Below are 13,181 nucleotides of genomic sequence, written 5' to 3'. Positions count from 1 at the left end.
AAAGTCACATCATACATATTTATATGGAAATCATATTTATTCTGTGCTGTCGTGTTTGAATTTTCGTCTCATCTTGTTGGTTTGTGGTGATGTGGGGGACCGGGAATAGGACCTAGGGGAAAAAAAAATAAAAAGGAAGCCTTCTCATATCAGAGCCTGGTTTCGATCCAGGGACCTGTGGGTTATGGGCCCACCACGCTTCCGCTGCGCCACTCTGATTGTTGAGATATGCTCTCATAATTCTATATAAAATTTTAAAAAAACTATACAAGACTAAATTTATTTTATTTATTAGGAAAATTTTTATCATTGGATCTCGTTATATCGTATAGCGTAAGTTACATTAAAGTGAAAAAGTTTGAATTATATGTTTATGAGTGCAGTAGGAAGATTTTTTTATTGAAGATATTTCATAACAAATTTTATTCATCTTAGTGTTTGTTTAATTCATAATAACTTAACGTAGAAAAATAAAAAATTAATAATATATAATTAAAAACTATTTTATCTTTATTCTTATATGAAAAATCAATTTGAGTCTGCGCGCCATCAAAAATCACAATCTTCATCATGCTGTCGTGATTGTATCAGGAATTTTAAAAACTTTTCATGTATTCACAACTTGTTTTTAGTTTTCAAATAAGTCAAAAATTTTGTTGAGATAGTAGGATGATTAAAATTTGAAGGCTCTGTAAGTAACTCTAACTCATTTGTTTGGGAAAGAGAGGTAATTCAATGTAGTTTGGTAGAAAAGGAGAAGGAAAATAAAAGCCAGGAGGGTGGGAAAAAAAAAAAAAAAGAAAAGACGAAGGATGTGGCTCTGTTGTGCGCTCTAGTCTCCGCAGTCCCCACATGGCATTGGATAAGGGTCATTATTATTTATTCCTCTTGGAAGAATAAGGTATTGGGAAACTTTTTTTTTATATAATATTCAATTTTTTAAAACAAGACATTAGATTATACTTTATTATATTAAATATTTTTTATTTTTCATAAAAAATATTCATGAGTAATTTTTTATAAATTATTTTATCAACTTCACAATTATTTTATATTTATATTTTTTTAAAAAATTATTATGAGGTTACAAGAAAAGAATATAATTGCCAAAAAATTTAGTAACTAATTTGCATGAATCGTGTTGCTATTTCCTATACTTGAACTTTTTATTTATTTATTTATTATGAGACTTTTTAATAATTAGATTCTTTTCTTAGGACACATACTAATTTTTCCTACTTTTCAAATAAAAAAGTTTCAAATGAAATAAAATAAAACTCAATTAAACTATGGAAAAAATACTTTTACTCATTTAATTTTATACACGTTCCTATTTGGTTTTTTTATCAATTTTATAAAGTATTTTTCTCCTAACCCAATATAATTAAGTTTATTAACAGAAAATGTCACCATAATATTTACTATTTGAAAATAATATGTCAGCAATGCAATATTTTAGTGAGATTAATAGTAATGATGTTAGGATCAGATGATTAAAAAAATATTTATAAAATTAAGAAGCCAAACTAGAATTTTGTATATGATTAGACACTAAATATTTATTTTTGTTAATCCAAAATCATGGAATGAGGGGACAATGTCATTGAGGGCCACATGAAGAAAGACTATGGTATTTTGGGTCCATATACTTCTGATATTCTGCTACAAGCCCATGCCCATAGGACGAAAGTGAAAATATACATTTCTTATGTATGTGTTTAATTTATTTAAGATAAAAAAAAATCGAATGACACGTGTATTTGACACGTAATCCTGACAACAGTGCTTGGGTCCACAAAATGTGAAGAACAAGGAAAAATTATGTCAAAGACCAAAAAGAAGCCGGTGGGCATAATTTAATTGAATTAATTCTGGTTTGCTTTTCTTAATTTCATTATTGAATTAATCATGTAAGTAATAATATGTATGCTTCTAGAAAACTTAAATATAGATCATATTACTATTAATATTAGTAAACATATAAACATGTAATCGATTTCATTATTACTATTAACGGCAAAAAAAAAATTGACTTTTACGTATATCTATGCATGTTTACACAATGTAGTTTTGAAATTATAAGGCACGCAAAAAAAAAAAAATTTGCAATCACTTATTAAAAAAAAATGATGAAGTAAATTATCAATATATCTGACCAAAAAATTATTAATATAATAACATGGAGTTTGGGGTTTTTTCTTTTTGATACACTGGAAAGAGCCGTTTGGGTTTTTTTATGCCACTAGGTTGCGTACTTCAATCTTTATAATTATTTTCAAAAATCTGCTTTTAAACAAAAATGAGTATGAATAACCTTTTTTGGTAAAAGTGTAGTGATAAATTTTAAATTTATTCTTTAATTTATAACAATATACTATCTTCAATCTTAATTGTAAGACCTTATTTATAAATTATAAACAATATTTTATAATTAAAACAGAAAGTAGTACTACTTATTTATTAGGCACAAGTGCTGTTATTCTTAACGTGTAATATGAGCCTATCTCATGTAAACACCCATGCATTTGCATAATCATGAACATGATTGTTCTTCTTTTTTTTTTGGTTTTTGGGAAAGAACGACATGCAAATAAAAAAATAATACTGCTTTTTATGTTTAATATAAGAATTAATTGAGAAGTTGTATTTAATTATAAAATCTCAAACTCATTTTATTTATTATATTATTATTTTTCTGAACTAATTTATCAATACTTTGTTAATTTATTTTAACAAAATGAAAAACCGATTTCTTTTTCCAGTGGAGAAGCATGCATGAGTATGCAAAATGTGCTCTAAAACGCTTCCCGCCATGACGTGGCAGTCGATAATCTCCATCCTTATAATCCTCAGCACTCCTCTCTTCCATACGCAAACATTCTCTCCTCCCTCCCTCTCTCTCTCTCTATCTGGAACTTCCTTTGTCTTCTTCTCATTCTCTCGTGACCCAACTCAGCATCCTCTTCCCTCATCATCAACTCTCATTTTCCCAGATTCAGATCTATCTCTTCCTCAGTATTCTTCCATTTTCACATTACTCCTCTCCCTTTCTCTTCTCCTTCATACTCTGCCCTGTTTCGTTCACTTTCTCCTTTCCCTTTCCCACCCAATCAATCCTCTGTTTTCTTCTCCAATTCCCATCTGAAACACCCCTTACTCAGAACTATCGCTCTCTGCTTTGATTTTGATTCTCCATAACTCTGCGTCTTTTGAACCTGAAATTCTGATTCTGTTCGATCATCGTTCATTCATTCCTTTCATAATCTACTGTTGCTTTCTTTTCATAACCGTCACTACCGCCTGCTGAATTCTTATTGACTTTACTGATTTGTTTCCTCGATAATCCAAACTCTTAACGGACTCAATGGCTTCACCGCCATTAAAACCTGTGCTTCAGAAGCCACCAGGTTACCGAGACCCGAACAATCCGCAACAACCAAAACCGAGACCGCCGTTAGCTCGAAAACCCGTTCTCCCACTCTCCCTTCGGTCCAAGAAGCAGCGCCGCCGACGCTATTGCCGGAAGTGCTGCTGCGTCTTCTGCGTATTCATCCTCATCCTCATCGTCGCCCTCATCGTTGCTGCCTCGCTTATCTACATCGTCTACGACCCGCAGCCGCCAGTTTTCCATCTCCAGTCCTTCCGAGTTAACAGGTTAAACGTCACCCAGAAGACTGACGGTGTGTACCTCGATGCCAGCACGGTGACGAGGGTGGAAGTGAAGAACCCGAACAGCAAAATCCAGTGGTATTTCGGCCAGACGATGTTCGGGATTTCGACGGACGATGGGAATGTGAATCTCGGGGAGAAGACGATTCCAGCATTCTCGATTAAGGCGAAGGAGGTGACGCTTCTGAAGGCGGAGACAAGGGTGAAGGATCAGATTTTGCTGGATAGTGAGGGGAAGAATCTCAGGGGAAAGTTTCGAAGCAGAGAGTTCGTTCCCAGTGTGGAGGTTCAAACCAGAGTGGGGATGAGTGTGCAGAGCTTAAAGATAGGAACTGTGGGGATCAGTGTGGTGTGTGGAGAAGTGACATTGAAGAAACTTGAAGGTGGAGCGATGCCCAAATGCACCATCACTTTGCTCAAATGGTAAACAATTCTGTCTTCGCTTTAAATTTTGCTTAAATTTTTATCCTCTTTCTGAATTCTTTTCCCATCGGTTTATCCATTATAAGCATATGATTCAGAACCATCATATACATTGAAATATTCACAAATATATATATGCGCCTGTAAGCAGATCAGATTTACCTCTAAACAAAGTGCATGTCGGTAACTACGAACGGGAAAGTTGATAAATCAATTTTTCATGGAGGTTGGAGTTATGTGATAACTGTATTTGAATCTGCTCTATTTTGAAAAAATCCATTCCCTTTATTTTTCTACCAAATTTCCTAGTTACACTATTCTCTTTGAGCAGAAACCATGTAGTTTGTATTGTATGACTTTGCATGGTGTTTTAGTATTTGGGATAGCCTTAAGTATCCTGCATTATCTGTGGTCGTCTTCTCAAATACTATCTCCGGTTTTTAATATAAGACTTTGTTTTACTTTTATTTTGGTTCTAAATATAAAATCTCAATCCACTTTGTCTCTTATACTTATACATTTTTTTCCAATATAGTTCTTCTAACAATAATAGTTCTAGCTAATATACTTGATTAATAATGATATTTTAGGAAAGACAACACATACTTATTACAAATAACTAGTTTAACTTCTTTCCTTAATCTTTTCAAATTAGTCAACTAGCTGTTATAAATAGGACTGGAAATAGTATTATTCAAGCTTCATTTAGTTCAAATTTCACAGAACAAACCCACCTAATTTGAAACCAAACTATTGGGCGATTGTGACTTTTCATTTGGACCTATTTTTACATGTTCACTTTAAAGCCTTCGCTACCGCACCCTTGCATAAGGCATTGTTTGGTATGAGAGAAATAGAGCGGAGGGGAGGGAAAGAAAAATTTTAATGAGTTCTACTTAAAAAATTTGAGAAGTGGGGTTTTGAAATTTTAATAAAGAGAAAAAGTAATATAAAAGAGTAATGAAAATTAGTTAAGAGCTTATAACCCCACTTTTTTAATTTTCTAAATCAGACTTAATAAATTTTTCCTCTCCTCCCCTCCTCTCATTTTTCCTCATACCAAACAGATCCTAAAGGAAATGATGGTGCAAGAGGCCTTAGGAACTTGATAAAATGACTGTATAAATACATCAGTGAATCCCACTTACCAAAATATTCGCTTGAGAAAATTATTTTGTATGATTTTGAGCAGAAAAATTGTAAAACTCTCTTATGTACAAACTTGAATGAAAAAGACTACCTCGACTTGTAATTTTGAATGGAAAAAATTATAACACACTCCTCATAAATTACGACCATCGAAGATCTTGATTATATTTACAGCCAAGTATAATCCTATGCTTAATTGTGATGTATAAATCACTTTCAAGATATTTATTTAATATCCCGATAACAAGTTTATCTTTTATAGTAATTTCATAACCAGACTTCTTGAATAGAAAGAAAAATTTAATGGCCAAGAGATTTATTTATAGGAAGCTTCTTCTTTTTTTTCATTTTAGTCAAATTCTTTATTGATATGGGAGTAGAAGATGAAAGATTCGAACAAATTATTTCTCTTAAGATATCTTTTTTTCCCTTGTGAAATCAAATTTTATTGAATATGTTGAATATTAATTAGGCCAAAAAGCGCACACGCACACACACACACAAGAAATTCTTTGGTGAGTTATGCTTATCAGATATGACAACCTCCTACCAACTGGGTTTGAAGGAAAGCCCCTGTTTCCTTTGATAGCAAAGTATGACAATTCTGAAGTTATTTGTTTCTTGTGGACGCAGGATCAAGATACAGTGAGCTGGCCACTACTTCTTTTTAACAGTGAAAGGTTTTACTACAGTACCTCGTGTTGCTCTGCAACAAGCAGTTCTGAATCAGAATCAGAACCGAAGGGGATTGTAGATCTAAAGAAAATTCCATACTTGTTCTTTTTGGTGTTTTACAAAAGTGAAAGTAATAAGTTTGTAAAATACTTTGCTTGGAGAAGGATAAAAAGGGTCACAGTCAAAGAAGAAGAAGGGTATCATCTGCAGGAATTCAAGGTACTGTTTGGTTCTTCTGGTTGTGCAGTGGGGTTGTTACGGGGTTTATTATACAGGGTGATTGATTGATTATATTGTATTTAATGTTTATATTATAATTTATTCGTTTGCTTGTTTATCTCAAGGGATTGTTGATAAGCATTCATCACTCATTTTACAATTGAAGAACTTCTTGTATTCTTAAAGATCTGTGCGGTGGTGGGGTTCTTCTTCTTCTTCTTCGGTTAAATTTAATTCGCGGAGAATATAGAATGTGCTTCTAAAATAAAAATATGGAAATAATAAAAATAAAACTATATGTGTTGTCATTCTCTCTCTATTTTGAGGATACCACGTTAATTTTTTTGTAAAAGTCTTTAATTGAAAGGATGGAAAAGAAAAATAGAGAGAAAATTTCAAGAAGTGTATTCAATGAATGTGTTAAACTAATCAATTTCAAAATATTTTTTGGCCAAACAATTTAATTTAAGTAAACTATATTTCTGAGAGATGTCCACATTATCTACTAGTTCAATCATCAAATGTTCTGAGCCAGGTCCGATGTTCATCTTATTTAAGGAAAAGGGAGGGGGTGACTATTATTAATGAATACTCCTCCGGTCCTTAATACCTAATTCTTAAGTTAGTTTTGATCATAAATATAAGACTTATTTCTCATATTTATCAATTTTTTCTAAATTACCCCTATGGATACTCCCTCAACCATAATCAAATAGAAGAAGAAGATAGGATATTAAAAAAGATAATTATGATGTTTTAAGAAAAACATGTTATATTTTTTATAATTAACTAACTTACCTAACTTTCTTAATCTAATCAAATTAGTTAAATGGATCTTACATTAAAGACCAGAGGAGTATTATCTACCATACTTCACCGTCTTTTCGTTTTTAAAAATAAACTAAAATTACTTCTTCTTCTTTTTTGTTGTTGAAATTTTATGTATTAAACCAAGTTTATTAGGTGCGATGCATAGTGGGTTAGGGAAAAGGGCATATGATAATTTTCAATATTGAGGTGCAACGTAGCATTCTGATTGGTGGGAAATTAGACAACTTGAAAGGCTGCCTCTGCCGCCTGTGTGTAGAAAATGGTCAGAGGTTGGCTAGAGAATGATATCACACCTCTTTCTTTCTTTCATATTCTTGCTCATGTTCAGTACCATTATGATAATAACGTTTCCTAAGGATCACTAAAAACTTGTAGCGTATGCATTAGGGGTATAATTTCATGAAAAATATATAAATTGTTCAAATTTAAATAACTGATATTCAAATCCCTGTAACAATGAGGAGTAGGTCCAGACAACTAATTAGTGATAATTGTACACAAGCTGCTCAAATATAAACTTAACTAATATGAAGAGAAGCCAACGGTTTTGTAATTTAATAGTATGAAAATTTTCTTATAAGTGCAAAACAACAAGTTTAATTCCACTTATAACTTTACGTTGTTAGTACCTGCATTTGAATTCAAAAGAAAAAAAAGAAGCTAATATGAAAAGAAGAGTATGGGGAGATGAATAATTGGTTGGGGCATCAATTTTATATATTCCCGACCACATGTATAACAATAATGCAGGAATATTATTGAGTAGTTTGAACAGTTCAATCACCAGTTTGGATGATAACAAATAACAATAGGTATCATACATAAGGCACCCACATAAAAGGCCAAAAAAAAAAAATCAAAGAAGAATCATACCTAATAATTATGAAACAAAATGGCAAGGTCTTCATTGCCAATCATAGCGGCTTCTGGTTTGGATTATAAGCAACGAGTTAAAAGCTTGGGTGGCCATGGTTATCACTGACCACGGTTGAGCTTTTCTAAAGTAAAGACCTCTCATTAGGCTTCTGCATAAGTCTCAAGCAAACCAGTTGTGTTGATGAGGGTTCCATTCCTATGAACTTGCCCAAAATTATGGATAAGACCAATCTATGATTTAAAAAAAAAAAAAAAAGGTTGTTAGCAGCTAGAGACATCAAAACAAACCTTGAGGAGGCTAGTTGGGCCATGAGGACAAGGTCCCAGTGTTGAATGGGCTAATTTAGCAAATAGTTAATGACAAGAATCATATTGTAAATCCAAAATTGAATTAGTGAAAATAGGATTTTTTTTCACTATAAGAGTAATAGATTCTAGTCTCTGTGTGTGTATATAAAAAGTGTGATAGATTCTAACATATGTGGGATAATAAGTGACATTAAACATGTAACCTCGCACTTATAGGAGGACATTATATTCATGTCATTAGGTTATAATACGAGGCAATTACAATGTTTTAGAAAAGCTGAGATGGTTATATAAAAATAAAAATAAAAGAAGAGAAACAAAAAGAAAAGCTAAGATGGCAATTACAATGTTTTAAAACATCATCATCATTGATCATGCCATTGTCATTTATACACAATCACCTACAAATTAAGGTTGAGAAATGTAAGAAGTGCGATTCAAACGAAAGCTTCAAGTTCTTACATAAATTAATAATATTGATTTTTTTCCCAATATTAAAAGACCACATTACATCAATCCTAGTTTGTCACATGGTATATTAGTTAACATTGATAGATATGGACTCATGGAGGATAGGTGATTAAAATTTCACTAATAATATGGGCCAACTAGGCCAACATCTTAATTTGTAGGGATTAATTCTTAATTTGCTAACTATAAAGACTTTTCTTTAGAAGAAGTTGTAAATTTTCAGGGCCTATAAACTAATATTCGCTTAAAAAGATAGGAACAAGCTATTCACAAATCACAACCACGGTTCATAAAAGCGGAAAGGGACCTCAGTTTTTATCAATACGTAAAAGACATTAATCGCTTCCTTTTTCCGTCGTCATTTCTTCAAGTTGATTTCTCGCCCTCATTTGTTTATTTCAGAAAGCAACCCCATTTTTCCTCGTTCTTCATTCCCGTCTTTAGATCGAAACGAAGACTTCTTTTCTTCGGCGGAACTACTCAAATGGCTTCCAAGCGGATCTTGAAGGAGCTCAAAGACCTCCAGAAAGACCCTCCTACCTCTTGCAGTGCTGGTATCAATTTGTTTCCACCAAATCCCCTTTCTTAGCCCTGTTTTTTGTTGTTTTTCCTGTTTAAGTAGTTTTTAGGCTTCCTACAGGACCCGATCTGCGATTTCTGGAAATTTTATGGATGCGGGTCTATTTGTTGTGTTTATTTATTTATTTATATTTTCATTTGACAATATTAGCTGTCGGTGTTTCTATTACAAACCAACAGTGACGATGCTTATGAAAACCTTGCCTAATAACATATTGGAAAACTAGATATTCAAAACTGGAGCGGACATTAAGCCGACAATTATCCCGCCAATGTCATGGGAAATGGAGTGAATACGTTGTATGTGATTTTATCGGATGTTTTTCTCGTTTTGATATGTGTCTGTGCGAATCTAGATATATAACCCATGAATGAAGTATATGATGGCTTGTAAATTTCTCAACCTTTATAATGGCTTTCACAAGATTTTTGTCAAAAGTGGGATTTTGTGAGACATTTTTCTAAGCGTTGAATAGTTTCGCCAAAGGTAATTGACTATTGAGATGTTCAAGTTGTGATTAGCTGACCTGAGTTTTCGCCACCTTTTTTGAATTAAACTCCGTTTCCCTCCATTTGATCATGGCTATTAGGGTCAAGGTTTTTCGTACACTGAATCTTATAGCTTTTAGGATATTATTATTCAATTTACTTCTTAAATCATTTTTTCCAATTGAGATTTTTCTCAACTCCTTCGGGTTTATGATAGTTATCTTGAAATAGGGGCCAATTTTAGGCAAATATTCCTTTAATTTTCCATAGTGATAGGGCTTGGCTGACTAGAATTCACACTAAATATCACTGATACAATATTCCATTTCTGATTTTAACAAACAAGTAGGTCTAAAGTTCGGGTTTCAGTATGAAAATTTGGAAAATTTATTTGAAGCGCATTCTTGTATCTGTTATAATATATTATATTGATTAAGTTCATTTCATTATGCTTTGTTCATCACTTGCCCAGGCCCTGTGGCAGAGGATATGTTTCACTGGCAAGCAACGATAATGGGCCCCCCTGATAGCCCGTATGCTGGGGGTGTTTTTCTAGTCACCATTCATTTTCCTCCTGATTACCCATTCAAGCCACCTAAGGTATTGCCCTGGTCCATAAAAATACAAGCTTCACAGTTTGCATCTTGTGTGCTTGGGACATAGTGGATGTAGATTATCTTATTCTCTGAAACCTTTATTTGGAATGATTGTATTTGCTATTTGTGTGACTACTTTTTTATTGCATGCTGATGTTTTTTTAATACTTCATTTTTCCTTTCATCCTTCTTTTACTACGCAGTTTATTTTCCTTGTTTTTCACTCGAGTATCTTGATTGAAATGTTAATGCCAAGCGATGGATTATTCCTGGTGATGAATGCTAACTCGTACTCCAGTAGCTTTCTTGGATGTCCATGAACACATATCAATTCAAATGCTATGATTTGAATATTTAATATACTGCAGTTTCTAATGACTGAATTAAGTTTATATTTTACCCTGATCTTAATAAAAGGGTTATAAATTTCTCATAGATTTGAAGCTGATGAAATCATGAAATTGTGTTTGCTAAGTTTGATGAGATATTTTGCATCAAAAGGTGTATGTACTATGCTAATTGATACGATTAATAAAAGCATGTACCATAAACAAATAGATTGCCATACGAGTGATCTTTGGATCTTGACAAATACTGGTTAAGTGATGGGATGGCTGTCATCTTTGCAAAACTCTACAGCTTTTTCGAATAAAAAGACAAAAAGAATCCTTCTAATATCATTTAAAAGAAGGAAGAAGCTGTCTACTTCAGGATGAAGACGGAAATATAACGAAAGGAAAGGCTCGTTGATGGCAGCCTCTCATCTCTTAATTATGTTACTCTGAAAATAGAGACAAACCAAAAGAATCAAAATTAACTACAAGAGTTAATGACAAAGGATGGTTGATAGATTCCTTAGCAGTAATAGAATCTTTGACTCTCGGATAATAATGAACAGTTGATTCTTTAAGATTTCTAACTTAACAGATTACTCGACACAGACAACTGAAGTTTTCTATTTTTATGTCTAATATCTTAGTTCGTTTGATCAACTCGTTTCACTTGGCATTTAAGACTTTATAATGTCTCATTCATAATGTAGTTTTCACGAGCCTTTATCCTTGAAACCTCTTCTTCGCTCTGGAAATGGATCAGAACTTCTTAACAACTTGCTCTTATATTATTGGACCTGGATTCGCAATAACCTCTTTTTTTTTTCGGGAAGAACATGTATGCTCAAATTTTAACTCTTCTTTTTCTGCCTTTTTTTTTTTTTGGCTGTCCTTGCAGGTTGCTTTCAGAACCAAAGTTTTCCACCCAAATATCAACAGCAATGGCAGTATTTGTCTTGATATCTTAAAGGAGCAGTGGAGCCCTGCTTTGACTATATCTAAGGTTCCGACACCATGCTTAATTTAAACATAAACGATTAATGCATGCCACTTCTGCTGGGAAAATTTTGTCCAACATACCCCATGATTCTTAAATCACAGTGCAATATTTTAGTGATGACTTAGGAGTTAGCTACGTTTGCATCTGGTACACTTGTTTGTCAATCTTACTTCTTAGATGTCCAGTTGTGGAAATACAAATAATAACAAATCTCGTGAGTTAAAAGAAACACATCTGAGCGCTCTGAGCTTATGACCAGAGGCTAGCTAAGATGGGAGAAGTGGGGTGGGATGTGAATCGAGGTCAAAGCTTAAATATTCTGGTGTAATTTAAAAAGGAAAGGAAAAAAGAAAAGAAACGAAAAGAAAAGGACATATCGGTTAGGGATTATTCTGTTTTGGCTGACAAGATAAAGTTGTGAAGCATATGAATTGAAAAGCATGGTTGCAATCCTCATCTGTCTTGAATCATTGCTGTTTTTTAAGTGGGTGGGAAGGGTTTCTGTTTCCTTTTTCAGGTCTTGCTTTCGATTTGCTCCCTCTTGACGGATCCAAACCCAGATGATCCTTTGGTGCCAGAAATTGCTCACATGTACAAGACAGACAGGGCCAAGTATGAGACCACTGCCAGGAGCTGGACTCAGAAGTATGCCATGGGCTAACATATTGGAAGGCGTGATAGGGCTTTTTCCTTCCATTTGTTGTTAAAAGTGTAATAATTGTATAATCCAACGATCTATCTTCTGCTTTCTGCTTTAGACAATTTGAGGATAGGTTCTTAGAATTTGCCTTAGCTGTGAAAGCCTCACAAGCTTTACTTCGTCCGTATGAAATTTCGTCTGTGGTGCTGTGAAATTTCTGTAGCTGATTGTAGTCTCTCTGTCATATAAACAGCTGTAGTCCTTAATGGCCAAAATCCCACCCGTACTGCCTTGTCTATTTGCTGTTACGCCTCACTGGGGGCCCCTGATGGAATTTTCTGTTTTTGAATGAAGACTGGATACAAACAAAGCAAAAAACAACTAACAATGAAAGGCAAGACATTTATCCCTCATCAACCTCCCCTTCTCCTCTAGTTGAAGGTTGATCAAAGGTCCAAAAGTTGGCTTGCAAAACATGAGACTTTAGCTAAATGGTGAGGTCAGAACAAGTGCTCCCTGATGGAATTTTCAATGCACGGTCCCTCCCCCCCCCCCCCCCCAACCCCAAAAAAAAAAAAACAGAGAAAAAAATATTGCAGAAAGAATTTGAAGTGAGCGTCTATAACTGCATTTCACGTGATATCAGCGGGGAATGGACAGGTCGGCATGGAAAGTGAGTTTTAGTGTGATATTTATACTCAGTTGTCTAATTTTAAAAAAAAAGTTATTAAATTATTTTAAACTACTTATATTTATTATTTTTTAAATTAATTTGTTTCATTTATAAAGTGATATATAATATAATCATCCACACAAGTATTTTAGAGAGATAATATAACATATGTTATAATTAAATAATTCAGTAATTTTCTTAATCTCTTCCCAATTAGCTAAGTGGATCTCATATTAAGGACTAGAGGCAG

The 13,181-nt window shown here is 33.4% G+C and overlaps 2 protein-coding genes and 1 non-coding gene across 4 annotated transcripts; 2 read left to right on the top strand and 1 right to left on the bottom strand.

The window, feature by feature from the left end:
• Nucleotides 1-147: 147 nt before the first annotated feature.
• TRNAM-CAU (transfer RNA methionine (anticodon CAU)) lies at nucleotides 148-219 on the bottom strand. Its single transcript has one exon. It is a non-coding gene; the product is annotated as a tRNA-Met (tRNA).
• A 1,589-nt stretch (nucleotides 220-1,808) lies between these two features.
• On the top strand, nucleotides 1,809-12,566 carry LOC114727808 (ubiquitin-conjugating enzyme E2-17 kDa-like). Of its 2 annotated transcripts, XM_028914562.1 has the most exons (5): nucleotides 1,809-1,818; nucleotides 9,107-9,176; nucleotides 10,163-10,290; nucleotides 11,517-11,621; nucleotides 12,136-12,301. In XM_028914562.1, exons 2-5 carry the CDS (start codon nucleotides 9,107-9,109, stop codon nucleotides 12,277-12,279), a joined length of 447 nt encoding a protein of 148 aa, XP_028770395.1. In that variant the 5' UTR covers nucleotides 1,809-1,818; the 3' UTR covers nucleotides 12,280-12,301. The 2 variants fall into 2 exon arrangements, with proteins under 2 accessions (XP_028770395.1, XP_028770394.1); XM_028914561.1 differs by lacking the exon at nucleotides 1,809-1,818 and having other exon boundaries at nucleotides 9,062-9,176; nucleotides 12,136-12,566.
• On the top strand, nucleotides 2,892-6,320 carry LOC114727807 (NDR1/HIN1-like protein 13). The gene is made up of 2 exons (XM_028914560.1): nucleotides 2,892-4,092; nucleotides 5,875-6,320. Exons 1-2 carry the CDS (start codon nucleotides 3,365-3,367, stop codon nucleotides 5,888-5,890), a joined length of 744 nt encoding a protein of 247 aa, XP_028770393.1. The 5' UTR covers nucleotides 2,892-3,364; the 3' UTR covers nucleotides 5,891-6,320.
• Nucleotides 12,567-13,181: the final 615 nt, after the last annotated feature.

The sequence above is a fragment of the Neltuma alba genome, unplaced genomic scaffold (genome assembly GCF_004799145.2).
Source record: "Neltuma alba isolate B1F8T4 unplaced genomic scaffold, ASM479914v2 tig00012508_pilon, whole genome shotgun sequence".
NCBI classification, from domain to species: domain Eukaryota; kingdom Viridiplantae; phylum Streptophyta; class Magnoliopsida; order Fabales; family Fabaceae; genus Neltuma; species Neltuma alba.
This window is presented reverse-complemented; position numbering and strand designations above follow the sequence as displayed.

What these genes read in the sequence shown, in the direction of transcription:
- LOC114727807 (XM_028914560.1), top strand. Translation starts at nt 3,365, where the DNA reads ATGGCTTCACCGCCATTAAAACCTGTGCTTCAGAAGCCACCAGGTTAC.
- LOC114727808 (XM_028914561.1), top strand. Translation starts at nt 9,107, where the DNA reads ATGGCTTCCAAGCGGATCTTGAAGGAGCTCAAAGACCTCCAGAAAGAC. An exon ending in TCCTACCTCTTGCAGTGCTG is followed by an intron (nt 9,177 to 10,162) that starts GTATCAATTTGT and finishes TCACTTGCCCAG; the next exon opens with GCCCTGTGGCAGAGGATATG. An exon ending in ACCCATTCAAGCCACCTAAG is followed by an intron (nt 10,291 to 11,516) that starts GTATTGCCCTGG and finishes CTGTCCTTGCAG; the next exon opens with GTTGCTTTCAGAACCAAAGT.